This window comes from Oncorhynchus mykiss, chromosome 3, assembly GCF_057628025.1.
Source record: "Oncorhynchus mykiss isolate SJ-2025 chromosome 3, ASM5762802v1, whole genome shotgun sequence".
Taxonomy (NCBI): Eukaryota; Metazoa; Chordata; class Actinopteri; order Salmoniformes; family Salmonidae; genus Oncorhynchus; species Oncorhynchus mykiss.
Window position 1 is genome coordinate 37,968,987 of NC_143024.1, and position 25,276 is coordinate 37,994,262.

The 25,276-nt window shown below is 42.1% G+C and overlaps 3 protein-coding genes and 1 pseudogene across 8 annotated transcripts; 3 read left to right on the forward strand and 1 right to left on the reverse strand.

The window, feature by feature from the left end:
• Positions 1–137: 137 nt before the first annotated feature.
• On the forward strand, positions 138–3,470 carry tektl1 (tektin like 1). The gene is made up of 8 exons (XM_021594743.3): positions 138–578; positions 805–1,089; positions 1,245–1,349; positions 1,603–1,768; positions 2,119–2,285; positions 2,359–2,454; positions 2,653–2,766; positions 2,946–3,470. Exons 1-8 carry the CDS (start codon positions 315–317, stop codon positions 3,141–3,143), a joined length of 1,395 nt encoding a protein of 464 aa, XP_021450418.2. The 5' UTR covers positions 138–314; the 3' UTR covers positions 3,144–3,470.
• Positions 3,471–4,028: 558 nt separating this feature from the next.
• Positions 4,029–7,916, forward strand: LOC149984530 (uncharacterized; annotated as a pseudogene). Its single transcript, XR_016494610.1, has 3 exons — positions 4,029–4,394; positions 4,710–4,829; positions 7,625–7,916. The product of XR_016494610.1 is annotated as an uncharacterized LOC149984530 (transcript).
• A 693-nt stretch (positions 7,917–8,609) lies between these two features.
• Positions 8,610–11,513, forward strand: zp3d.2 (zona pellucida glycoprotein 3d tandem duplicate 2). 2 transcript variants are annotated; one of them, XM_021594771.3, is made up of 8 exons: positions 8,610–9,152; positions 9,239–9,354; positions 9,534–9,634; positions 9,752–9,926; positions 10,305–10,416; positions 10,672–10,784; positions 10,914–10,987; positions 11,214–11,513. In XM_021594771.3, the coding sequence occupies exons 1-8, from the start codon at positions 8,697–8,699 to the stop codon at positions 11,441–11,443; spliced, it is 1,377 nt and encodes a 458-aa protein (XP_021450446.3). In that variant the 5' UTR covers positions 8,610–8,696; the 3' UTR covers positions 11,444–11,513. The 2 variants fall into 2 exon arrangements, with proteins under 2 accessions (XP_021450446.3, XP_021450447.3); XM_021594772.3 differs by having other exon boundaries at positions 8,621–9,152; positions 9,293–9,354.
• A 67-nt stretch (positions 11,514–11,580) lies between these two features.
• Positions 11,581–25,245, reverse strand: LOC110516190 (Friend leukemia integration 1 transcription factor). 4 transcript variants are annotated; one of them, XM_021594751.3, is made up of 10 exons: positions 25,030–25,245; positions 18,190–18,395; positions 17,786–17,955; positions 16,169–16,372; positions 15,979–16,053; positions 14,136–14,207; positions 13,852–13,914; positions 13,671–13,718; positions 13,257–13,340; positions 11,581–12,669 (listed from the first exon to the last, which is right to left on the reverse strand). In XM_021594751.3, the coding sequence occupies exons 1-10, from the start codon at positions 25,045–25,047 to the stop codon at positions 12,146–12,148; spliced, it is 1,464 nt and encodes a 487-aa protein (XP_021450426.1). In that variant the 5' UTR covers positions 25,048–25,245; the 3' UTR covers positions 11,581–12,145. The 4 variants fall into 4 exon arrangements, with proteins under 4 accessions (XP_021450426.1, XP_021450431.1, XP_021450436.1 ...); XM_021594756.3 differs by lacking the exon at positions 25,030–25,245 and adding an exon at positions 24,476–24,975; XM_021594761.3 differs by lacking the exon at positions 13,257–13,340 and having other exon boundaries at positions 25,030–25,222.
• Between the last annotated feature and the right edge of the window lie 31 nt (positions 25,246–25,276).

Consider the following 25,276-nt stretch of genomic DNA (forward strand, 5'->3'; position numbering starts at 1 on the left):
AATTAGGATAAGGTCAGGAAAAGGGTTAGGGTTAGTTTAAAAAAAAAAAAAAAAACTTTTGACGTAATTTTGACAAAAGCTGGATTCCATTTAGACATGACCGCCCCCCACAACTGACTGGCCTATTGTCCAATCACAAGCAGGACCATGGTTTCTGGTTACTTGGAAACTGTTGCTTTGGAGATGATATTTCAACTCTAGTTTACTTGACCCTCGGCAGGTTGAGGGGAACTTTTCGTAATTAGTCGCCTAATCAAAAGAGACTTGGTAGTTAAATATATATATATTTTTAAAGAGGCTTGAGTAAATAGAAAATGCCTGTTCAGTCAGTTCCCCTAGCCTCTGTCACGATAGGACCGCAGTCTTGGCGAGATGATACGATGCACTCTATACGGTTAGCGGAACACTTGGTGCGGCAAACCCACGCAGGACCGCCGGGGTTTATCAGCCGTGCGCGGAGCTGTAACGCCACCGCGTTTACCCGGAGGCGCACAGACACAATTGAAGAGGTTGGAAGTGGAGATACTCATGATGCTTTGTGCAAGAATAAACTCAGACCCCAAAACACAGGCACAATGGTGAGAGCATAATATTTTAAAGTTATGATGAATTAAATTAATAGTGAATGAATGTGCACTATTTTGAATCATGAGGGCTATGAGGGCTAAAGCTATAAGCTTTAGCCTAAAATGTATGTTGGTGGTAATTGCTGTTTTGCGAAATAATGCAATCACGGTTAATGAAATTAAGTTATATATTGTTGTATATGTAGACTTCAATGTCATTTTCTTATGTCATGTTTAGTTCCCATATGCTACCACCACCACATTTGTGGTCCCGTTTCCACCTCCCTGCTTCCGAGAGCAGTGTGCAGAGGCCAGTGTCGGGGTAGCAAGGGAGTACATGCGCAGTGTGAGGGAAATGGAGGGCGAGATACGTAGACAAGCTGGCCGGGTGGCACATGAATGCGTTAAACTGGAGCGGGAGAGAGGCCTCCTGGAGAGGATGCTGAGGAGCCTGAGGTGTGAAATGCTGATCAACAAGAAGAGTGTGGAGGGAAGGACCATAAGACCAGCTTCTACTGAGACTGTGAGTTCAGTGTGTGCAGTGCATTTCATATTTCCACCTGACCCCAAGTTATTCTGCCCAGTATTGCTTTGCTGGACTACATTAGGCCAATATGTATTCCAATCTACTGTATGGCTATGAGAAAAAAACACTTCAGATGATTGTTCTGTTTCCAGGGCAGAGACAGAGCAGACCATTTGCTAGAGTGTGCAAAGAGAGAACTCACTGAGCTGAAACAGGAGATGGAGAGCACTCTGAGGAGCACACTAGCCCAACTACAGGTGATGACATCTAACTGCTAGAGGCCGGGTTACTGTAAAAACACTATGACAAATGCTAATGTACACAGGGCTTTATAAAACAAATGTTTGGTCTCATTCTCTCTTTTTATGGTTTTCAATGGATACAGGTGCCTAAGGTTATGATTATGCCTATTCAAGAAAGTTGTTGAGATATCCCTTGATTTGCTATTGATATACCTGTAAAAAAAAAAAAGCCCTTATTTCTCTCTCTCTCTCTCCTTGCCGTGTATAGACCCTGGGTCAGTGCAGTAGGCAGCTGTTGGACTGTGCCAGTGAGAGAGCGCGTGTTCTAGACCTTCTACCACACACTGGCTCTGACTCTCTCTCCGCAGGGGGACAGGGAACTCCCTCCCAAGGCCTCATAAAACTACCAGAGCCAATCGGCCCCTTCACTCCAGGTGCTATGTCAATAACATACTGTACTAATGTAACACAGTTTATGGCACTGCATTGACGTCACCTTGTCCCATATAGTGCCTATTGTGGTTACACTTTGTTTTATTGTCAGTGATTCACCTAGTTTTTGTCTTAGACACGACATGGTGACAGTGTAATTACATAATAGTTACATAATAGCCACTCATTTATTTATTTGGGATTTATTTAAACCAGCAGCTGTAGGCTTATCATTTGCTAGTTAGCCCCACAAATTGCCCATTTCTACTATACACTCTTAGTGGATACTAGGCAAATATCAGCTGAAACAGGTCTGAAAAATAAAGAATTACCCACATCTTTCCCTTCTCAGAATGTAAGCAGGTTCTGGAGTCTTCCACTCTGGCTGTGAACCAATCACAGCTGCTACGAGAAAACATCAGGCAGATGATTTGCAATGCCATCGCCAGGCAAAAAGCTGCCCACCGTACTGTCAATGAAGCTCTGGTGAAGAAAATAGCTGAGACAGTCACTCTGAAGGTACAGCATGGGACATACGATAGTATTTAACATTTAAAAGTAAAAATAGTAAAACTCTCATTCTCTCACACAGCAAAATCTTACAATTATGTCTGCAGCCGCCAGGCAGGCCATTTTCCGCAAACAGAGGCAGCTGAACTGCATTCGTCACAGACATGACAGAGCACTGGTCAGTATGTGAGTGGAACTGTCTGTAAGCTTTGTCATGGATAAGCATGTGCATTGGAGATAGTGTCTGTATCTGTGCTGATTTGGTAAAGAAAGAGCCACTAACATTGGTGTAATGGTTGGTTGGTTGTAATAATGTTGATAGTGGGTGACTTCACTACTCCACCCCTATCTTCCTATGTTGTCATGTGTTTTCCAGGGCCCTGAGTACAGCGGGGATATACTTTCCAGAGAGAAACTGAACAGGCCTATAGTAAAGGTTTACCACAGACACCCTGGGACCCAGTTACCTGAGGCTGCTCATCTCATACAGGTAACTAATGACCTTCCTCTAAAAATGAACATGAATGACTGTAGTAGACTTTACTGTAGTAGACTCACATTTCTGTGCAAGTCTTCCATTGACATCAATACATGATTTATGCAATTGTTGAGTTAAGTGCTTGCTCTCATGTTTGAATTCAGCCCTCTGAGTCTTGTGTTTTTTCTCAGGGTAGTTCTGTGTTGAGACACTGCCTGCTGTCCTCTGAAGAGGAGCTCTCAAGGCTGCAGGGCACGTGTCTGCAGCTGGTGGCCAACCTGCACGGCAAGAGGGCTGCAGAGCAGGTGGACTCTGCTGTGGTCAGGCTGCGGCGGCAGCTGGTCGACAGACGAGCAATGCCCACTTTCCTCCAACAGGGGTTGTACTAAACTCATTATGTAGTGCATGTAGTGCATGACTAAATTAATCTTTCCTCAGTGTTTCTTCTCCTCCAATGCATTTTGAGAAGTAGATGAGGAATCAAGGAAAGAGAAGAGCCCGAATCTATAGTTGTATACAAACGGCATGTGTGTTTTCTCCTGGATATGAAGTGAAAGATGGACCAATGTGCTGACAAGGGGACCATTTAAACAAGATATTAGGAAGGTATGTTTTTTAACCTAGTCATGTGTGGCATCCCAGCCCTCGATTAATCACATTTCTGCATTACACCATTAATGTGTACTTGAAATAAACAAACAGTATTTCTCTGCAAACTCAGCCCCATTGCTTATTGTTTGGGAGTCCCTTAGAGCAGAAATGTGCATGGGTTTCATTGGCATGTACTTGATCTCCTTGTCATACTGCCATTTTGTACAGCTTGGCATCTATATTGCGAATTGAATATGTTCAGCATAGACTGCATTAGAATCACACACAGTTTGCTGTACTGTTTATGCTCAACGTCACCTGTGAATATATGTATACTGTTAAAGTCCAATCTCCATCGCACCCTCCTCTTCAGTCCGAGTCATAAGACGGCAAGTCACTTGACAGTCCTGCCTCTAAACTATGGGATGATTCAATAAGCCTCTTCTTTAGTGAGTGGTTACAGAATACTTGTATCAAGGTCCTCTATACACGTCAAAGCAGTACTATAGATTTCAGCAATACATTTCTGTATCTTCCTTGCAATACAAACTATTTAACTGAATACTCAGTTTGTTTCTACTTTAGTATTTATGCAGATTTCAGTGTACACTTTACAATCAGCCATGGCGGAGGAGTGACTTCAGTCTTATCACTGGGTGGATAATGTCCTCATTGAATCAGATGTGTTGGGGTGGGGAGATAATTGAGGTAGCCTCTCGTTTTCCTAGATACTATCTTCAGAACTGAGCAGATGATGCATGAAGAGAGAGAAGACTAAAAGTACTGGCATAATACCATAAGTTTGTACAGACACATCCCCCAAAAGGACTACATCAACACATTTGACTGGATAAGAGAAGGTTGCAACAAGTTATTGTTCTTTAGATGATCTAGATAACGAGAAGACAGAAAGGTCTTGAGGAGCTGGGAAAGCAGTCAAATCAAAGGGAATTACAGGATATTGTCTTCGTTTGGAGAGAGACAAAAAAAACAAGTGATGTCGCAGCTTCTATGCCATCTGCTTTTACTGTGTCTGGTACCATCTGTGGGTAAGTGGAAGAGAAAGGAGTTAGAAATGGAATGCTTATATTGCAATGTATCATATACTGTGTTTGTGTGTGCATGCCTGTGTGTTTATGGGAGAAGCTAATTGGTGTTTAGCTTTGTATATTGACTTGTGCATTATTACATTAACAGCATTGTTTAAGCCCCTCCCACCCATTTCCATCATAAGACTGTAGCTCCTTCCTTAGGTAATATTGTCAGTGAAGATTATCAATCAAAAATCTCTACTATCCTTCAGTCCCTGCGCCAAACTTTTGTTTTACTTTGTTCTTAGTGTAATCAATATCTTTCTCTTTCAGTTCCTCTGTTTTGCTTCACCTGTGTCTTCCCTGCCATCTCCCCACTGGACTGTATCAAGTTCCCTCAGAAGTGTCCTCCAGGTCAGCTATGTCTGTCCAGCAAAGATGTGGGAGAGCGCGGTGAGAGCTCCTTTAGTTACATACATTGTGTTTGTGTGGCAGCATGTTTCTGCTTGAGTATGTCCACCTGAGTGTGTAAAGCTCAGTTGTCCTGAGTCTGAACAACTCTGCCGGGACCTAGGATCAAGAGAGACACTCAAGTGTTGTAGTACTATATCTCTTGACACAATGATGAAAATAATCATGGCCTCTAAACCTTCAAGCTGCATACTGGACCCTATTCCAACTAAACTACTGAAAGAACTGCTTCCTGTGCTTGGCCCTCCTATGTTGAACATAATAATCGTCTCTCTATCCACCGGATGTGTACCAAACTCACTAAAAGTGGCAGTAATAAAGCCTATCTTGAAAAAGCCAAACCTTGACCCAGAAAATATAAAAAACTATCGCCCTATATCGAGTCTTCCATTCCTCTCAAAAATTTTAGAAAAGGCTGTTGTGCAGCAACTCACTGCCTTCCTGAAGACAAACAATGTATACAAAATGCTTCAGTCTGGTTTTAGACCACATCATAGCACTGAGACTGGACTTGTGAAGGTGGTAAATTACCTTTTAATGGCATCAGACCGAGGCTCTGCATCTGTTCTCGTGCTCCTAGACCTTAGTGCTGCTTTTGATACCATCGATCACCACATTCTTTTGGAGAGATTGGAAACCCAAATTGGTCTACACTGACAAATTCTGGCCTGGTTTAGATCTTATCTGTCAGAAAGATATCAGTTTGTCTCTGTGAATGGTTTGTCCTCTGACAAATCAACTGTAAATTTCCGTGTTCCTCAAGGTTCCGTTTTAGGACCACTATTGTTTTCACTATATATTTTACCTCTTGGGGATGTCATTTGAAAACACAATGTTAACTTTCACTGCTATGTGGATGACACACAGCTGTACATTTCAATGAAACATGGTGAAGCCCCAAAATTGCCCTCGCTAGAAGCCTGTGTTTCAGACATAAGGAAGTGGATGGCTGCAAACTTTCTACTTTTTAACTCGGACAAAACAGAGATGCTTGTTCTAGGTCCAAAGAAACAAAGAGATCTTCTGTTGAATCTGACAATTACTCTTAATGGTTGTATAGTCGTCTCAAATAAAACTGTGAAGGACCTCGGCGTTACTCTGGACCCTAATCTCTCTTTTGACGAACATATCAAGACTGTTTCAAGGACAGCTTTTTTCCATCTACGTAACATTGCAAAAATCAGAAACTTTCTGTCCAAAAATGATGCAGAAAAATTAATCCATGCTTTTGTTACTTCTAGGTTAGACTACTGTAATGCTCTACTTTCCGGCTACCCGGATAAAGCACTAAATAAACTTCAGTTAGTGCTAAATACGGCTGCTAGAATCCTGACTAGAACCAACAAAAATGGATCATATTACTCCAGTGCTAGCCTCCCTACACTGGCTTCCTGTCAAGGCAAGGGCTGATTTCAAGGTTTTACTGCTAACCTGCAAAGCATTACATGGGCTTGCTCCTACCTATCTCTCTGATTTGGTCCTGCCGTACATACCTACACGTACGCTACGGTCACAAGACGCAGGCCTCCTAATTGTCCCTAGATTTTCTAAGCAAACAGCTGGAGGCAGGGCTTTCTCCTATAGAGCTAAATTTTATGGAATGGTCTGCCTACCCATGTGAGAGTCGCAAACTCGGTCTCAAACTTTAAGTCTTTACTGAAGACTCATCTCTTCAGTGGGTCATATGATTGAGTGTAGTCTGGCCCAGGAGTGTGAAGGTGAACGGAAAGGCGCTGGAGCAACGAACCACCCTTGCTGTCTCTGCCTGGCCGGTTCCCCTCTTTCCACTGGGATTCTCTGCCTCTAACCCTATTACAGGGGCTGGTGCTATTTCATGCCGTCCCTAGGAGGGGTGCGTCACTTGAGTGGGTTGAGTCACTGATGTGATCTTCCTGTCCGGGTTGGCGCCCCCCCTTGGGTTGTGCCGCGGCGGAGATCTTTGTGGGCTATACTCAGCCTTGTCTCAGAATGGTAAGTTGGTGGTTGAAGCTATCCCTCTAGTTGTGTGGGGGCTGTGCTTTGGCAAAGTGGGTGGGGTTATATCCTTCCTGTTTGGCCCTGTCCGGGGGTATCATCGGATGGGGCCACAGTGTCTCCTGACCCTGACTCTCCTGACTCCTGACCCATCCTGTCTCAGCCTCCAGTATTTATGCTGCAGTAGTTTATGTGTCGGGGGGCTAGGGTCAGTTTGTTATATCTGGAGTACTTCTCCTGTCTTATCCGGTGTCCTGTGTGAATTTAAGTATGCTCTCTCTAATTCTCTCTTTCTTTCTCTCTCTCTGAGGACCTGAGCCATAGGACCATGCCTCAGGACTACCTGGCATGATGACTCCTTGCTGTCCCCAGTCCACCTGGCCGTGCTGCTGCTCCAGTTTCAACTGTTCTGCCTGCGGCTATGGAATCCTGACCTGTTCACCTGGACGTGCTACCTGTCCCAGACCTATTATTTGACTATGCTGGTAATTTATGAACATTTGAACATCTTGGCCATGTTCTGTTATAATCTCCACCCGGCACAGCCAGAAGAGGACTGGCCACCCCTTATAGCCTGGTTCCTCTCTAGGTTTCTTCCTAGGTTTTGGCCTTTCTAGGGAGTTTTTCCTAGCCAACGTGCTTCAACACCTGCATTGCTTGCTGTTTGGGGTTTTAGGTTGGGTTTCTGTACAGCACTTTGAGATGTCAGCTGATGTACGAAGGGCTATATAAATAAATTCGATTTGTACAAATAACACCATTAATGTAACGCGAACTCAGCCATAAACACCTTTAATCTACAGGAGAATTCAGTGTGACGCTGTATGAGAAGAGCTGTGTCCTCTCCGCCCTGTGTGGCCTGACTGGTGAGAAGTAAGCCATGGGCCTCAACTTCACCTTTACCAATGAATGCTGTTCCACCCACCTGTGTAATGGAGCCACAGCCCCCTCTGCCTTCTACTGGACTGGCTCTGCTCTAACTCTCCTCTCATTCACTTTCTCACTTTGATTTACCCATCTTTAAATATAATGCCACTGCTGCTAAATCCATGAGGAAACCATGACCACATTCAGTTGGCTTGCGTCGTCGAAACGTTTCAGATATAAATGTGATGAATAGAGCTGGCATGATTCCTTGTTCTAATTGTCGGAGAGGCATGTTTGTTATACATACCGTATTTCTATCTGTCCTTTCCAAAACGTTGTATTCTGTTGAATGTGGCCCAGGTGTTGAACACAAATATGTGTGCTTCTTGTACATTAAAATATATTTTCCAATGAACTGACCATTTTCTAGAGATGAGCAAACACACACATGTTTTTTTCTCAAGTAATGTAAAAATAATGTGCTTAACACTTCTTTACATCTAGGCATATAATTAACAATATCCCACATTTATCTGTCATGAAAGTTGAAAATGAGAGCTAACAACATAAAAAGCATTCACTGTATGGATAATAACTTGTCTGGATATAATCTATAATTGTATATTTGTATTTTTGTCTAGTCTATCAAAACGAATAGGCAGGCATAATCATCTCTTATAATATTTTAATCCAATGTATCTAATATTTTCCCTGCAGTTCAAATGTCCTCGGTGGCACGAGCGTGGTGCGACTAGATCTCCAACAGCTGTTTTTGATTCTGGCTCATTCTACAAGGAATATTGCGCGTTCACGTTCTAGTTGGAACTAGGAAACTCGACTTGCCAACTGGTTGTACACGTGCGGTGATCAACGAATTAGCAAGTCGGAAATGTCTAAACTTCCTAGTTCCGACTAGTATATGAACGCAGTATACCTATGGATATGAATTGACGCAGGGCCTGATTTTGCTCGAGTTATTGTACCATTTTGGTACAGGAATCTAGAGATATGTTTTATATTTTCAACTTGGCGTTTTTGTTTCTTTTGCATTCTCTAAGAGCAGAGGGAGGCTCAAATGCACGCCAGTCTTCTGTGAAGGTATTCGCCGAAGACTCACCATCTTACCTCGAACTACCTGTGTTCCAGCACTCAAGGGTGCCGCTGGTAGACAAGGAGCATTTCTCTCCAGTCCGTGGAACTGGACACGAACAATTACCGGATAAAGTTAGGAAAATACTGGTCCCGGTGTACCCAACACAGAAGCCCTCTGGTCCAAAAAGTCAAGCCCGCGAAGTGATAACACTTTGTAACATCAACAAGATGTTCGTGCAGGTAAAGAAAAACATTTTGGGCACCGGGAGTTCACTGTCTCAACTGACACTCGGAACATGCCATGCCAATAAATCTACAAAAGTTTCCCTCATCTTCGAATACGACCTCGGCCTCTGTGGGAGCAAGCGCTCGGTAAGGGTTGTCAGCATTCATAAGCCTACATTTCCCAGAAATACCTTGCAGATATTGACATAGGTCTACTTATCTTCAATAAACAGTTAGTAAATAATCGTGTGGCCTACTCCAACACTCTCCGATATGATCCCCCGAAGCTCCAAGGGCCTATCAGACGAGCTGCACCATTCACCTTGCGAGTTGTCTGTCACTTCAACAGGTGACTTGCAGTATTTACACTATTTTGTGATGGATTGATGTTTACCTTGAGTTCATGTCACTGGAGGAGTTATCATTCCATACAAAGAAAAGGACATAAATGATAGCAGGTTGGCACAACATTTTAAACGTTGATTTATAGTCAATGCCAATTATTTACATGTGCTTATTTCTTTCCAGATATCATTACTCCTACAAAATAGGATACATGCTGAACGTGGTACACAAGGTCTCTAAACCAATGAAGAACAGAACCCGTTCCATGCTCACTGCACGTAATGGTAGGGTATAGATGAGTCATTGATCTACAGTAAATGAGTAGTCCTCATGTTATAAAATGTACTTAAATGAGCCCTCAGGTAATTGAAAGATCTGACTACTCATTCTCTCTCCCTCAGCTCAATGGGAGAGACTTGCCCCATCCGATGGGTACTCTATGGGAAAGCCCATGTACTTTCAGGCTGAAGTGCCTTCCATGTCTAAAGATGGACGTCTCTATGTCCACTCATGTAATGTGACCATTAAGCCGTCACACTCCTCAACGCCTCAGTTCACTGTCATTGACAATTTTGGGTAATGTAGACATACAGTATGCCAGATCACTTCTATCAGTATCATTTGCACAGTACTTTGCTTTTAAAGAGGCAATCGGTAGCTGAAACAATAACAAAGAAAACCCCTGCCCATGTTTTGGCAAAAATCTGAGTGATGGGGCTGGAGAAATGTAACCACTCTCAAATTCATAGAGCGAGCAATAGATGCAAGTACTGCCCATCTATGACATCAAAATGATAGTTTTGGGTTCGGATGTTGTACCACAGTTATATTCTTCAAGAATATATGGGTACATATAATTTATTAATCCAAAAATGAATGTAGCAATTGTAGATTGACTTTTTTTTTTTTTTAAAGGAACTTCTTGGATTTAACAGTAATCTATTTTCTGCTCAGGTGCATGGTTGAGAGCAAAAACAACAGTGGCTCCAGATTCATCCCATCTAAAAGGAATGTTGTGAGGTTTACCATGGATGCCTTTCTGTTTCAGGGAATGACAGCAGGGCAGGTATGTTAAGGATGCACTCCGTTCGTAATATGCAACAGTAACCATAGTCAACTGACCAGTAGTTGAACTTGAGTGCTATGACCTCGTTAGATTTCCTACATGGCCTCCATCAAGCGTTATAACTACTGAGCTTAATCTTTTTCTTTCCCTTCTCTATGCAATTAATTTGACTGAGGTCCTCTGACACTACATTGCATTGGAAGAAGTATGTACATAAGTATGCAAACTGTAGATTCTGTGCCACATTTGAATCAGCTCAAGCCGCCTCTTCAGCCACAGCAGCTCTACATGTACTGTGCTATGTCTGTGGGGAGGTCTGTCCCCTCTTCAACTGCGAAGGCCTGCACTTACGATTCCGCAGCAGGAGGGTAAGCCCTGCTAATACTGAAGCTGTCTGATACTTTATCCATATAAGCCCTGCAAAAGATGATAGAAAACCATGAATAATAGAAAAAAGACTCATGTTGCTCTGACACATCTTGGTCTGGTCCTATCAGATGGAAGGAGCTGTATGGAGCTTCTTCAGTCTGCTCCTGTTGTGAGTCCACATGTAGCTCTGCTGTCCCCTCTGGTGAGTACTGTGCCTACAAGTGTATCTTTGCATTTAATTACTGTTGGGTTTTGTGAGGTGGTTTTGGTCAAGTACTTTTTTGCATTTATAAAGATGGCCTCATTATGACATGTACATTTTCAAACATTTACACACAAGGCTTAGCCTGTCACCATCAATGAGTATCCATTTATTCAGTCTGTGTCGGTGAGGATGTTTGGCATCTAACTCGCTCTGTGTACTCTAGCCACCACCAAGATGGTCACCAGCAAGTCGTGGTCGGTGGAATACAGCACAAAGCCTGCCCAGGAGTTGACGACTACCTCACAGCCCGAGACCGTTGTGGCGGGGCAGTTCGGTGTGAGGCAGGTGGAGAGACTTAAAGAGAGGCCTGTGAAGGGATTTGCTGTTGTGGAAGTGGAGCAGGTCTCTGAACCACACAGAATATTTGAAGAGTTCTTTGGTGTGGACAAATAGACAGCAAGTGTGGTCACTGCCCGATGTTAATGTCGATAATTCATTTTGGCAATAAAACAAATTACCGATACACCATCTAGTTAATATTTTTGTGAGTTAAAATGATCAATGGTTTGGAGAAAATAAAGGAGACCAACTCAAATATACAAGTTCCTTTTATTAGCATTACTACAGGGGTAAATGTTTTATTGCTACAATTGTATGACACATTCTGTACAATGATACTTTTACAAATGTTAGATCGATGAATATAGTAATTGCGATCAAGACCTCATAACAGTTTTAGCACTTCCCACACTCAGTGACTTTCCCCTTAAAGTCCTTCAATGACCTCAATGACATTTTTAAACAAAATACTTACCTAATTGAAAAACATGGTTTTCAAACAACTGAATCACAGGCTATAATATGAACAAATTCTCAGCTTCCATAGTTGAGAAATTCAAAAAGGCAGAACCTTCATGGCTATCCCTTGGTCTCTACTCGTCATCATTGTTTACCCTCTTCCTTTTGCCTATCTTATGGTGCCTCTGCTTGAAGATGTGACGTGAGCGTTATTGTCCATTTTACATTCTGTACTAACAACTCTCATAGCGTTACAATGTAACTTAGATGTTAAAGACCAGATACATTGTGGATGTTATCTTTATCAGTCTGTTTCAGGAATCTCTGCCATCCAGTCTAGTGCAAGACACCCATACCTCAATAGTATGAGCTCAGGTGGGAGTGAGTCCCTGGGTGCCTTGGCATGGGAGAACCCGGATACATGGGGCTGGTTGTTGAGTTCCAGTAAGTTGTAGACGGCCCAAAAAAGTTCCCAGGTGACACGGGCATAGGGGCGGCATGCGTGTTCATGAAGTTAATTTTTGGCTGGTGGCTGTGGTAGGGCTGGGCATACGATACCTCAGTCTGGTACTTCACAATGCCCCCTTCTCCGCCGTGGCTCTGGTGGGCCTGTGAGATGCCCTGGAAGTCAAACTTGTAGGCGTAGCGCTTGCCGTGCACCTTGGTCATGATGTTCTTGTCGTAATAGTAGCGCAGGGCGCGGCTCAGCTTGTCATAGTTCATGTTGGGTTTGCTCTTGCGCTCGCCCCAACGCTTGGCCACCTCGTCTGGGTCAGTCATCTTGAACTCGCCATTGTTGCCCTCCCAGGTGATGATGCTGGAGTTGTTGCTGTCCGACAGCAACTCCAGCAGGAACTGCCACAGCTGGATCTGTCCAGAGCCTTGGAAGAGAAACGGGACAGGGGGTGAGGGGAATGGATTCATCAAAGGGCTGGATTCTGTTTAAGCGAGCAAGATCTGTTTCTGAAATGCTTCTCTTAAGGGTAGGATTGTTTTATAGATTAGTATAGTTTTATCCATACACACTTCATTTTTCTGTATTTGTATAGATTTGTAAGTTGTTTTTTTGCTTGAATATCCATATCTACTATTGTGTATTGATTTCCATGTCATTCTTTATGCGATGTGCACTGCACAGAACACCGTAAGAATTATCACTGTGAATCAATGTCATTTTTATTTGTGTCAATGAATCCCTTAACGGATAGGTTGCCAACTGGCAATTTGACACAAATACAATTACATTTATTCTCATGCACCATTGATATCTCCTTCTCGTGGACTATTTTGCTATTGTCATATCAATCTATGTCCCATGGGTGTCTGTGTCTGAGAATATAACTTGCATAAGAGATACCACCAGGATTCTAAATACACTTTCAAGTTTGAACTACTTCAGCAAATGTGACCTTTTTCACTGTGTGTCATGGAGAGAGACAGAACGTGGGTGGACCAGGCAGAAACCTACCCACAGGCCTGTGAGCGCTGGGGTCAGGCAGCCTGTATGAACTGTGTTTGCCTGTTCGTTTCTTGGAGTGGAGGGCTTGGCCTTCTGTGTGGAGATACAGAATTAATTCTGTCAAACAGGGTCATTCTGGTTAACGGGAGACAATAATTAAAATGTTTCAGCCTAGTTTTGCTGAGGGCGAATGTATAATGCTATCGTCTAGGTGGACATTTTTGTCAATGTGCCATCCCAGACAGGGAAGGTACGACTTAATTGTTCTCTTTTTAAGGAATACCTCTGCCCTCTGTTCTCCTATTCAATCTATTTTGGAGTGTTACAGTTCATGACACCAAAGCAGACAGTGTAAAGGCCACATTTGTCACCACCTTTTTGGTTCACCAGTTTAACATGATGCATTATGGGATATGCTCTCACCTGGGTTGGCTAGACGACTGCTGATGGGACCTAATGCTTGGTATGGGTCTGCAAGGAAATTCAGGGTTGGAAAGGTTAGATTGTTCTGTTAAGACATTGTTGGCTTGACTATGGTATAACGGTTATACCAGTATTACAACAAACTAAGGTCAGGAAACGAAAAAGCAGTACAGATGCACACCTTGCACAATTCTCGGCGGAGGCTCTGTGACTCTGGTGCTGTGTTGGTGCTCCATGGGAGAACCTAAATCATAAACATGATGTGTTTTATCAGTTTTCTCTATCATTATTATTCCATCTTGAACTACAAAATTCTTGACTTAATGAATTTATTCTGCCTCCACTGTGAAACACTGTAGTAATAATTTCTAGAACTAATCTGATACAACTATTAGTATGAATCTACCTTAGTGCTCACAAGAAATGTAAAGCACTGAGAATGAGATGTGACGTCGGTTATTGTACCTTTGGTTACTGCAGGCAGCATGGGGTTCGATGACCAGCTGTTCCTTCTGCCTATCTCCTCATAGCTGTTCTCTGCTCAAAAAGAAGGGAGGGTGAGACGAGGCATCCACAGGAAGAAAGTTCAGACGGGTAGCAGGGTGAATCCATTTTAATTCCATCACTTTTTGACAGCATCCCTTTTGATTTAAACAAAACTTTCCATAATGTTTGTACATGGCAGAAGTAGTCAGAAGATTACATTTTGGACTTGAATACCAAAACATTTAGGAGATAAAGGTGCTCAAAGTTGACCCATTTTGCATACCATATCATGAGACATCCATGTCTACATCACCGGAAAGTATAAACAGTTGAATATGATACCAGTTAAAAGCTTATAAAAAGGTTTTTCAAATAAATTGAGATTTTTAAATGAAAATTTACTTTTTGACCTTTTTAACGTTAATTATCTAAAAACATGTCAACTCTTTCTTCATATATGCATATGTTGTAGATTAGACCCTACTTTACATAATCTGAGGTGTTTGTGTTGTGCCCGCCATTGGTTGAGACAGAACATGCTCTTGAATACAGGGTGGGTGTCAATCATAGAAATAGAATGGACCTATATTTGAATATGAAACAAATCGGAGTTTCAGCGTTTATTGATTTGTTTCAGGTGAAATTACATTTTTATTTTCAAGAAAGTATAAAATAGTTTGACAACACTGTTTGTAAGCTTTTACATTATAGCAGTCTCAACTGTTTATCTGTTCCAGTGATGAAGACATAACTGTCTCGTGGTATGGTGGGGTTTGTAAAATAGGTCAACTATGAGCACCTTTTATCTCTTGAATGTTTTTGCATTTGGGTCCAAAAAGTAACTTAGTGAGAACTTCTACAATGGGCAAATTATGTCTGGAATGTTTCATTCAAATCAAAAGGGGGACTGTCAAAAGTGATTGAATTCAAGTGTATTTACCCAGCAGCCATAGACGGAAGGATTTTTTTCCAAACACAATCATGGTATCAATAATTGCTTCTATTTCACCAGTTGCACGTCCGAGTACTTGGACAGACTAAGTTATAAGGATCATTTAGGTTGTAATGTCAGCCTGCGGTACCTCGGAGGGCCTTACTACATGAGAGGGGTCAACACTGACCTAGCCTGCAACGTAATTTCCCAGAGTAGCTCAAACTGCGCATGCAATGTTTTCAAAAATTCCTCCCATGTTGCAAGATGGGGACACACTGAAATGATACTCCCTGATCATCAAATGCACCACTGACCATTCCCATAGAAAACAATGGGGTATCGTCATCGATGGCTTCGTCCATATTTTTTTTACAGTCTATGGAAGGAAGCCCAAAAACTGACTTAAAAGAGTGATTTGAGGCAGCCAGAAGAAAACAGAGAGCTGAAGATGGTCCAGTATTCCTTGGGGTGAGTGTCCTTTTGACCGGGCCACCTCTGTTGCCACTAGATTGTCAATTGTGTCCCAAAGTGGGACCCGTACTCGCCCATTTCTCTGCCGGTGCAGCTGTTTCCTGTCTGAAACTGACTTGAGACGTGGATTCGTCAAATAGTTATCAACTCAGGGCAACGCTCCGCCAAAAGACTTTAAAGCGCTCTAAACTATGTAATCTAAAAATGCAACTCAACACTTAATTTTGAAGTATTTGATCTGCCTCAGAGGTTTGAATAAATGATTCCTGCCACAAAACCCCTCCATTTGAATCCCCTTCTCATTTTAAGGCTGTTTATCTCAATGTTCGCTAGCTCCAGGTTCTTTATGCATGCAGTTTAAGGATTTTACACTGTCACTGTGTTCTTGGTAATGAGTTGTGAAGTTAATTGTCTTACCTGATTTAACCTGTAGTCTGGGTTGTTGCTGTGTGTTGTTGGTTGGAGTTGTGGGGTAGGAGAAAGTAGGGCTGCCTAAAAAGAGATTCAAAGAAGGTTACAAAATGGATACATAGATCAGTTATGTCCTCGTGGTGTATGAAAATAGTCATATGAAAAGTTTCTACGAGTCCCAGGCCGTAACCCTTACTCTGTCGGAGGTAATTGAGGTGGCCGAGCAGGATGTCAGTGTTGTAGGCGGACGTGAGGCGCATCATATCCTCCTTGGTCATCTTGCAGAGGGCCTTGCCCTCCAGTGTGTGGAAGTGCATGATGTCCACCTCTTCCAGGCTGTACTCCTTGATGGCCCAGTCCAGCCACTGGCGCACATGGTCCTGGGTCCACACCTCAGGGTCTGGGACCAGGAGGAAGAGGAGGACAGGGAGAGAAGGAAGAGAGATTGGTAAGTCGTGGTAACAGGAGGTTGTTGTAACTCACACAGACCCATCATCTCATCAAGTTGAGAAGTTACTCTTTTGAGTAAAAAAAAAAGTTAAATGTAAATGTTTTCTTCTCCTCAAATGAAACTTAAGGTGTTTATAAATGTACAGTAAGAACCCAAAAACCCAAAGATGACGTATGAACCTCATGAATACCCCAAAATATCAGACAGTTTGTAGACGCCTAGCCTCTGTCTGTACCCTAGGGCAGGGGTTCCCAAACTGTTTTGCTTTGTGACCCACCAATTGAGTTGGCCTTTTTGAGTCGAGACCCACCATAAGGGTTGAGTGGTGAAAAAAACAGACACAGACCAAATAATAAGTAAAACATATCTTGGCAGCGGAGAGAAAATGTTGCAGTTTTATAGCTAATCTCCTACATTTCCTACAATTCTATGCATTTTGACATGGCTAATGTTGTGTTCTTATGCTCAAACATTACAAAATCAATGGGGGCTGATTGTCTAGCTTTTATTTAGTTGATTGTTAATATTCAAAGATTATAGGCTATTATTGATAAATAAATAGGTCCTTTATGTTTTCTACATACTTTCTATTTGGTTTAAGTTTACACTGAAAGCATTTTCATTCAGTGTCCCAGAAGTGGGTCCTGACCATCATCAACTTGATCATCAACTTTTCTTTTTCTTGAGCGGATGGTCAAGGGGCTGGAACATAATTACAAATCATTTGTTGACTGCAAATTGACCTCAAGATGCCCAAACGGATATTTGATTAAAACATCATTTCAAACCTTGCTTACATTTTTGAATCTTATCTATTATGTGTGGGAATAATTTTAACAGATTTCCGAAATGTAAATCCCTTGTAGCTGATTTGCTGGTGTTTTTATAAAAAAATGTATGTCCCAAAATAAAAAATTATCAATGTTGTTTTTGTGTTCAGAATTTGGGGGGGATGGGGCCCTGCCCTAGGGTCTTCTTTGTCCTTGTTTAACACAGCTGTGATGTAATATCCATATTATCAAGGCCACTAGAATAGCTTGGCCTGTGTGACTCAGGCTAAGAATCAAACCTTGTAGTCTTGTCTATTAATTGTATAGATTTCACACACCTAATGTCTCATGTTTGGAATGTCATCTTAGGTGGAATCTCCCAACAATGACTCACTGGCTGGATTCCATCCCATAAATGTGCTCCCTTCCCAGTCCCTAAAATCTGCTCTTAATGGCTGACTCCCAAATGATGGAAGATCATTTAACAAGTGAAGGCAATATGATGGGAACACCAATCCAGCCTATTCTCTTCACAGATCCTTGTGTGCCTTAGGATCTGGGCACCCCTCCGCTGAGTGTGTTGGCACCTCACCTGCGGGCACTATGACTCTCTTCTCCTCTGTGGCGCTGTTGGGCGTGGTGGCGGTCTGGGGGCTGGCGCGGGGCTCAGGGTATGAGGCCTGGTAGGCCAGCTGACCCCCTTCGTTGCTGCTCATGTGTCTGGAGCGTTTGGTCACACTGCAGTCCACAGGGGACTCACGACTGTTGAGAAAGAATGGGGAGATGAGTAATATTCTGGTATGATTCTGTGTGATCCTGTTGCAGTATTTATTATGGTGATGGTAAACTCTCTTGAATGAAAAAAAATATATAACACTAAGTGGGAATGTGGTGTGTATATATAACACTAAATAAGTGGAAATGTGGTATATATACCACTAAATAAGTTGTATAACTTCTCTCAAAGACTGCTAATTGTGATGCACCCTCCCTCACCTGGTTCCGTTGATGTGCTCTCCTCTTTTCCCAGGGTTCTGTGCTCCCGGCCCGGCCCACTCCGGCTCGGTGGGTTCTTGGCTCTCTTCGGAGGCCTGGCTGAAGCTTCCCGGTGACGTCATCTCGCCCTTCATGTGCATGGTCGTGGCGGCAGGGAAGGGCGACTCGAAAATGGACTGGTCCTCGCTCACCACGGACAGTGCTTCCTGCCGGCATGGACAAACAGTGGAGTCAGCGGTTACGGTAAGTATGGGCCACAACTAGTCATGTGATGATGGTAGCCAGGAAACTGCTCACACCTCTGTGAGGTTTTTCCACACAACGTTGAATGGAACACACATGATGAAATGTTATACCCTAATGAGTCTTGTTCTATTGATAAAGGATTTATTATTTCACGTTTCTAACTTTGTCATATTCCAGATGTCTTTAGAATATGTGATTGGTGACATGGAAAATAGAGGATTGTGGCATGAAGTTTATAAATCTCTGTCATTATTGATCAATTTAGCTGTATCATAATGTTTGATTGCAGTTACTTGCGGAACACTGGCATCGACGTTTGGAGAAATGAGAGCTTCCTTGATCTTTGTCACAGTTTTAATTCGTTGGGATTGGGGTGATGGTGGGGGGGAGCTTGGTGGAGTCAGATCAAGATTTGAGACGCTTTCTTTGTGCTGCTTCCTGTGTTTAACACTGACAATGGCCCCCAAACTCCAAACCATTCTTCAAGATGGCACTGTGTGTGTGTGTGTGTGTGTGTGTGTGTGTGTGTGTGTGTGTGTGTGTGTGTGTGTGTGTGTGTGTGTGTGTGTGTGTGTGTGTGTGTGTGTGTGTGTGTGTGTGTGTGTTTGTCTGCGAGGGAGTGTTGTGTCTATACAGTGGGTAAGGATAGGCCTTGTTTTTGTGTCTTTGTGTGGGTAAGTATATATGTGTAGGTCTAAGTGCGTGTGTGTTTAGGACTTCACTATTGTCTTTGTGGCTCGTACGTCAGTGCCGGGCTTTTTCGGTGGCCCACAGGAAATCTGGCCCCCATGTGCAGAGAAACCTTTTGGCACAGGCCAAGGGAAAGGAAACGGAGGGGGGCCACTGTGTAAAGATGTGGCTCATTTTTAAACTGGAAAACAACCTAGGGTTGATGAAGGTAGGGGAGGATTGGGTACGTTGGACAGCAAGAATACACAACCTTGATTGAAGTTCAAAGTGCCACACTTCCATTGTGTTACCTGAGCATTGTAAAGTGTTTCATGCATTGTACACATTTAGTGGCATTTCCTTCGTCAGACTAACAGTGACAGGACTGTTAGCTATAGCAACATTTAAGCTTAATTGAATGACATTAATATATCAAACTGACATTATTTCAGTACTCATACTGAAATGTTAGTACATGTGATGTTTGTTTTCAGTGGTAGAGGAACAACACATCACAGGTCCACCACACTTTCCTCCCTGACCGTTACCCTTTCTCTCTCCTCTCTTTGTCTCTTTCCTCTCGCTTCTCTCTTTCTTCTCCCTGTCTGTCTCTCTCCTCCTCTCATGTTGTGCAGAGGTCCTGACAGCAGAAGTGAAACTAAGGGCTGAGCTGAGAAGAGGTTGAGGCTGAGCAGCAATGATTCATGGAAAGTGTCATGAGCACCATTCTCATATTGTAATGTTATGCATTGGAGTGATCAATTGTTGAACTCCTTATCTTTCATTAGGTTCATTCATTGTTTCAATGGCATATTTGTGCATTCACAGCCCCAAGCTCATACACCTGCTCTTTCCCCCCCCCTCACTCCCTCTCCCTCTATAGCTTGCAAACTGACACAAATATACCGAATGTGGCCTGACCGCCAATGCCACAACTGACTTCCTGTTCAATGAGTTTCGTAGAAGCTAGGCCCTGTTGCTGAGGGACACAAAATAGTTTTGAAAACAATTTTGTCTGCACACACACGGCATACACACATTTTAAAGTTCTGTCAGTTCTGCTGTCAAAGTGAAATTCTTTTTTTGGTTCATTATATTTGTGCATTATCACACTTAGGCCATTTTTATCTATTGAAAGGTTTGTACCGAATGTACTAGGCCCACCTAAGGCTAATACTAGATACTGCCATAAAACGGGCTGTTGAACAAAATACAAAAGCCAACAGAACCATACACAGGCAGAACATGTAGGACTGTAAGTTAGAAGTCTGTTGTCTCAGGTTCAGCTGCTTAATGGTTGATGGTTAGCAGCACATCAGATAATCATCTTATGAATCATCCGCATAGGGTGGTGCTCACACAGTTCACCAATAGTGACACATCCTTGTACCACAACCATACTACCAACTGTTGTGAAACATCCTTACATCCACAACAGAACTCTAGCTTAATAACCTCTATTGGAACTCAAACACAGTGCAAAAGCAAACAAATATTTACTTGTCCAACACCTGCTTCCCACCTAATCTCTCTTACAGTTCCTAGATACAGTTGAAGTCGGAAGTTTACAAAACTAGTTTTCCAACCACTCCACAAATGTATTGTTAACTAACTATAGTTTTGGCAAGTTGGTTGGGACACAAGTAATTTTTCCAACAATTGTTTACAGACAGATTATTTCACTTATCATTCACTGTATCACAATTCCGGTGAGTCAGAAGGTTACATACACTAAGTTGACTGTGCCTTTAAACAGCTTGGAAAATTCCAGAAAATGTCATGGCTATAGAAGCTTCTGATAGGCTAATTGTCATCATTTGTGTCAATTGGAGGTGTACCTGTGGATGTATTTCAAGGCCTAACTTCAAACTCAGTGCCTCTTTGCTTGACATCATGGGGAAATCAAAAGAAATCAGCCAAGAACTCAAGAAAAAAATGGTAGACCTCCACAAGTCTGGTTCATCCTTGGGAGCAATTTCCAAACACCTGAAGGTACCACATTGATCTGTACAAACAATAGCACGCAAGTATAAACACCCTTGGCCAACGCAGCCGTCATACCGCTCTGGAAGGAGACGCGTTCTGTCTCCTAGAGATGAACTGCAAATCAATCCCAGAACAACCGCAAAGGACCTTGTGAAGATGCTGGAGAAAACGGGTACAAAAGTATCTATATCCACAGTAAAACGAATCCTATATTGAAATAACCTGAAAGACCGCTTAGCAAGGAAGAAGCCACTGCTCCAAAACCGCCATAAAAAAGCCAGTCTATGGTTTGCAACTGCACATGGGGACAAAGATCGTACTTTTTGGAGAAATGTCTTCAGGTCTAATGAAACAAAAGTAGAACTGTTTGGCCATAATGACCATCGTTATGTTTGGAGGAAAAAGGGGGAGGCCTGCAAGCCGAAGAACACCAACCCAAACGTGAAGCACGGGGATGGCAGCATCATGTTGTGGGGGTGCTTTGCTGTAGGAGGGACTGGTGCACTTCACAAAATGGATGGCATCATGAGGGAGGACAATTATGTGGATATATTGAAGCAACATCTCAAGACATCAGTCAGGAAGTTGAAGCTTGGTCGAAAATGGGTCTTCCAAATGGACAATGACCCCAAGCATACTTCCAGAGTTGTGGCAAAATGGTGTAAGGACAACAAAGTCAAGGGATTGGAGTGGCCAACACAAAGCCCTGACCTCAATCCTATAGAAACATTTGTGGGCAGAACTGAAAAAGCATGTGCGAGCATGGAGGCCTTACAAACAGTGGCCTCCAACAATTTTGGACCCCCTTGTGGCCCCACACATGGGGAGTATGAAATAATTTTTACATAGCAAAAATTAGTTATCATTCTTTTTTTACATCCATTATTAGGCAGTGGCAACGATGATAATTATTAACATGGTCTTTTGCCTGCAATGCAGTGAAGAAACCGATGACAACAATAACGTCTAATGTAAATTGCCCCTCTAACAGTACAACTGGACCCAGCTTAGCCCCCCCAGTTTAAATGGTCTAGAACCGCCACTGCTTACAAACCTCCTGACAGTTACACCAGCGCTGTCAGGAGGAATGGGAAAAAATTCACCCAACTTATTGTGGGACGCTTTTGGAAGGCTACCCGAAATTTTTGACCCACGTTAAACAATTTAAAGGCAATGCTACCAAATACTAAATGAGTGTATGTAAACTTCTGACCCACTGGGAATGTGATGAAAGAAATAAAAGCTAAATCATTATCTCTACTATTATTCTGACATTTCACATTCTTAAAATAAAGTGATGGTCCTAACTGACCTAAAACAGGGAATTTTTACTAGGATTAAATGTCAGGAATTGTGAAAAACTGAGTTTAAATGTATTTGGTTAAGGTGTATGTAAACTTCCGACTTTAACTGTATATCTTTGATTCACAAGGGAGACTGATTACTAGTCTAAATCAAAGGCTTGTAGACTGCAATGCATAACTATGGTTAGATTAACTTTTGTTCTATATCATTGCTGAAGTTGATTTATGTTGTGAATGTATTTTAGCTTTGATCTGTGCGTATGGTGCCTTTCCACAGAGGCCTCGCATTGCAAAGAGTTTGTCTACCAAGGTGAATGTTCATTGCCAAACAAGAAAAGATTGACTCCGCTAAATATTCAATCGTCTATGATTTTAAAAAGTCAATGGATAAAAAGTGTACAACTAAAAGAAAGTTCATTATGCTATTGTTTATCACAATTTAAATGAATACATAACTGCCCATTGAAACCAGAGCCACATATCAAGAAACTTTGCTTATTGTATGCAGTTGATCACTAATTCACTACGGTGATCCATGTAACATGTGACCAACTCTGTCCTCAATATGGTGTAGAAGCCAAGAAAGCAGAAGTAGAGGTTGAATCGAGCTGATTTTGCAAAGGCCTGCAGCAGCTGCTCCTTCAACATGCAAAAACATGTGGTTTTCACAACTTTTGATATGGCGACATCATAGCTTCTGTTACATGGCTTTTAGCCAGTAGGAACATAAAGCATGTACTGTAGCTGCCAATAATAAAGGATACACATGGAGTATGAGCACGGTCGTCTTAGTTATATTCAGAGTTAATGTATTCACATCTAAAACATTGCAGTGCCTCGACACATCCAGTGACTTGATTCTGTTTTGCAAAGACTCTGCCTTTTTCGTGTGGATGGAGCGGAAATGTGTGCGGAAAGTCTGAGGTTTGAGACAGGAAGCCTGCAGAGCTCAGATAACGACACCTGACAAGCGCTCCTGTTTGCAGTCCAGGCCTCTATATTCTTTAAATAACTTTGTGACAAAAACAACTGACTTTATCTGGATGTTTTAGAAAATATCCATGTTTCAGTAGATGGGCCATCATATTTAAGTTTTAAAAGTGTGTGTGTGTGTGTACGTGCGTGCTCCTAAATTACGCTCTCTATATCACTGTAATAACATCCATTTTCAGTAACCAGAAGTAGCCTATTTATTCCCTCCCTCAGATTATCTGAATAGTAGCCTACGTATGTTAGTCCTATGTGTTGTAACCTCTATAGGGTATGAAGCAAAGTAATAATAATTTCGTTATACGTTTCTGGAAGTGATTTGATTTCAGTGGACGAGAAACAGGATGGACACCTGCAATGCGTGAAAGTAGGCTAAAGTTGTTGGTCCAAAGCGTATACATTTTAATCAAGTTTAATAACATTTTAATGCAAATGGATTATTCCAATGCCTTAGCTACTTCAAAATATCATCAACATGGTTGAGGAACCAATTTCAAAACCTGTTAAATAGTTTATTTCGTTTTGTTATTAGCCTCTAAATTGATATGTTTCGTTCTGCAAATAGGCTGAATTGATCGTGAGGTTTATAACCTTGGCAGAATTTCCATTCGTTGTTTTAGTGCCTTTTTTCTCAAAGTTGAAGGTCCTTGTTGCTTTACAGGACACGCTATTTAATCGGGTGCTACATATTTTGTCGAACTATTCGTTAACTGTTTGGTTAAATTCACCCTATTATGTGAAAATAATAATCGGTAATGCTATAACAAGGAATACCTCAATACCTTATATTTGTAATTGATGCTGTTCGGTTGTCTTGGTCAGGGTTTTTGCCCCACCTTCATGACAAAAATGCGTTTCAGAACCATTAGATAAGTCAATATTTTATCCATTCCAAATCTAGTAGCCTAGTTATTCTCATCAATTTCGGTAAGCTTGAGATCGTCTCTACATTACCCCCATTTTAATAAATCGATTAAAGAAGAGTCATTTCCTGAAGTCCTTTTGTTAATTGGATAAAATAATCCTAACAGTTATTCATATGTTGTGGTAATTATGATTTAATGTCGAAAGAAATGTAAAATATGAAATACCAGTCATCTCATTGATTTCGATCCTCCAACTCTATGGAAAGTAGCCTTCTACTCCAAATACGTTCCATGGCGCCAAGACACCTGCCACGAGCGCGCTCCTATAAACGTGTACTAATCAAGATTGCTTGTATGCTGTGTAATGTGCCTCAAAGGTGTCGTCTTTATCATCAATTGGGACAGGTACATCACTTCTTTTTAAATCACCTTGAACTTTCTCTAAACTAGCATATGTGCTTTTAACCCAGGAACGTCTGCATTAAACTTGATTAAACGAAACAATTAAAATAGCGAGTTTTGCGCGCCCCTTTTTACGCGTGCAGTGCTGGACACCATTTCGTTTTTATCGGTGTGCAAAGATGTAGTGGTTACTTGTGTTATTAAAGAGCCGACATACAACCACGAACGGGAAGGAAGAGGAAATTTTGTACAAGAAGGAAAGAGTGGGGACCTCGCATCACCGCTTTGCCTCTCTCACTCAGAGACGTGCTAAACAACTCAGTGGGTGGCTGCGTATCGTTTTCACAAGCGACATTAAAACCAGTTCAATCGCCTACCTTTATCGTACAGTCCATTGTAGCAGTCACTCAGTCGTTGATTCTCATTTAGTCATTTAAACACGTTATAACTAGTCTGGATAGCCTGACTGAATCGCATCAACCCATACACAAGCGCATTTACCCTTTGGCGCAAACCATTGCAGCAACAATTCTTGCTTAGTCCATAACCGGATGGCAGCTTTTTTCTCTCTCTCTCACTCTAAATTGGGAAGTGAAGTCACTCTAACAACGCATTAGGGCTGGG

What these genes read in the sequence shown, in the direction of transcription:
- tektl1 (XM_021594743.3), top strand. Translation starts at nt 315, where the DNA reads ATGCCTGTTCAGTCAGTTCCCCTAGCCTCTGTCACGATAGGACCGCAG. An exon ending in CCCAAAACACAGGCACAATG is followed by an intron (nt 579 to 804) that starts GTGAGAGCATAA and finishes TGTCATGTTTAG; the next exon opens with TTCCCATATGCTACCACCAC. An exon ending in AATCGGCCCCTTCACTCCAG is followed by an intron (nt 1,769 to 2,118) that starts GTGCTATGTCAA and finishes TTCCCTTCTCAG; the next exon opens with AATGTAAGCAGGTTCTGGAG.
- zp3d.2 (XM_021594771.3), top strand. Translation starts at nt 8,697, where the DNA reads ATGTTTTATATTTTCAACTTGGCGTTTTTGTTTCTTTTGCATTCTCTA. An exon ending in ACTGTCATTGACAATTTTGG is followed by an intron (nt 9,927 to 10,304) that starts GTAATGTAGACA and finishes TTTTCTGCTCAG; the next exon opens with GTGCATGGTTGAGAGCAAAA. An exon ending in TACGATTCCGCAGCAGGAGG is followed by an intron (nt 10,785 to 10,913) that starts GTAAGCCCTGCT and finishes TGGTCCTATCAG; the next exon opens with ATGGAAGGAGCTGTATGGAG.
- LOC110516190 (XM_021594751.3), bottom strand. An exon ending in CCTCAATTACCTCCGACAGA is followed by an intron (nt 16,054 to 16,168) that starts GTAAGGGTTACG and finishes ATCTCTTTTTAG; the next exon opens with GCAGCCCTACTTTCTCCTAC. An exon ending in CAGCGCTCACAGGCCTGTGG is followed by an intron (nt 12,670 to 13,256) that starts GTAGGTTTCTGC and finishes TTCTCTTCCAAG; the next exon opens with GCTCTGGACAGATCCAGCTG.